The sequence below is a fragment of the Onychostruthus taczanowskii genome, unplaced genomic scaffold (genome assembly GCF_017590055.1).
Source record: "Onychostruthus taczanowskii isolate IOZ18803 unplaced genomic scaffold, ASM1759005v1 scaffold18, whole genome shotgun sequence".
In the NCBI taxonomy this organism is placed as follows: Eukaryota; Metazoa; Chordata; class Aves; order Passeriformes; family Passeridae; genus Onychostruthus; species Onychostruthus taczanowskii.
In genome coordinates, this window is record NW_024499017.1 from 286,498 (window position 1) to 288,032 (window position 1,535).

The 1,535-nt window shown below is 56.0% G+C and overlaps 1 protein-coding gene across 1 annotated transcript in view; it reads left to right on the forward strand.

Moving 5' to 3' along the window:
- Nucleotides 1–1,193: 1,193 nt before the first annotated feature.
- The window catches only part of LOC121334008 (cytochrome b-c1 complex subunit Rieske, mitochondrial), a 3,025-nt gene continuing 2,683 nt past the window's right edge, over nt 1,194–1,535 (forward strand). The window contains exon 1 of the mRNA XM_041400865.1: nt 1,194–1,467. Coding sequence (XP_041256799.1) covers nt 1,257–1,467 — 211 coding nt within the window. The 5' untranslated portion in view covers nt 1,194–1,256. The remainder of the gene's footprint in view (nt 1,468–1,535) is intronic.

A 1,535-nucleotide genomic window follows, 5' to 3' on the forward strand; every position in this document is an offset into this window, starting at 1 on the left:
TCACAGCCTTGCATGAATGGACTGGGCTGGGGAGCTGGGAAATGGTTGTTAGATTTCTAGAGGATGGTTCGGCCTAAATGTCTTCAAACATATCTCTGTGTCGAGTTTATCCTGCAGTCTGGGGAATTTCCAGGAGTTTGAACTGGTTAAAAGGGCTGACTGGAGTAGGTATGCATCCACCAGCGTGTTCACCTGTACCAAACTAAATCCTACCACTGGAAGCTGTAACAAGTCAAGCGTAAGACTGCTATTATAAAATCATTTAAGGCAAAAAAGAATCCAAAACGACAACAAACCACCAAAAAACTCAACAGGTATTTGTTTATTTCATTAGTGGTAGAGTGGTTCTCTCCGTTAGCCCAGAGTGATATACATACACATATATAATGTATTTATGTGATATATTTACTGTCCCCTTGCAATTAACCCCTAGCCCAGAACAGCCCCTAGAGTTGTTGGATTCAGTTGTTGTCGAACACGCTTTGCATTCTCAAACTGTAAGTAAAATCTATCCCCAACCAATTTATGACAAGCTAAAAAAAAATTAAGTTTTTTCCCAACTTGAAACTGGTCCAAGACTACCAAAGACACACACGCACACACAAAAATTAAAAAAAAATAATTAAATGAGTCAGCTAAGGAAAAGAGAAAAAAAGAAACAAAAAGGGACAAAAATTATGCAGTGCACAAGAAACAGAATAATAAAGAGCATGTATTATCTTAGAAGCGACACAGTTCTCTTCTAAGTATTGTTATTACACAGCTCAGAATCACCTCCTAAGAACAGCAAGGGAAAAACCACGTTAGCCCTCCAAGGTGCTCTGGGCTCCATGGCAGTGTTTAGAAGGACCCGTGTCCTGCAGGAGAGGCGCGGGGCCCTGGCGTGTCCCAGCGCCTCACGAACCCCGAAATGCCCCGCTCTGATTTAGCCTCGCCAGCAGGGACCGCGGGACAGGCCTGCAGCACACGGCCCGCCCCTCCCCAGGGAACAGCCCGAGGGAGAGCTGCGCCTCGGAGAAGGAGCGGAAGGGAAGGGGTAAAAGGGAGGAAAAAATTTTTAACAAGACAGGAACGAGGCCAGGGCAAGGAGCCGCAGCCCCCGCAGCCCTCCACTGCGCACGCTCCCCTCAGGGCACCCCGCTCCGCGCCTGCGTCACCCCCGCGCGCCGCCGCGTGACGTCACCGCCGCGCGAGCCCGCGGCGCCGTGACGTGCGGGGCGCGCGCCGGCGGGGAAGGTCGCCGCGGGGACGCCGCCATGCTGTCCGTGGCCGCCCGCGCCGGGCCCTTCGCGCCCTTCGTGTCCGCCGCCGCACACGCCGTGCCCGGCCCGCTCCGCCCGCTCGCCCCGGCCGCCGCGCACCGGGAACACAAGGTGCCGCTGGACCTGAAGCGGCCTCTGCTCTGCCGGGAGTCCCTGAGCGGCCGCGCCGCCCGCGGGGGGCTCGTCGCCAGCGCCAGCCTGAACGGTGCGGGCCGGGGGAGCGGCGGGGCGGGCCGGGGAGCGGCAGCCGGGACTGCCACGGCCGCGGGCTCG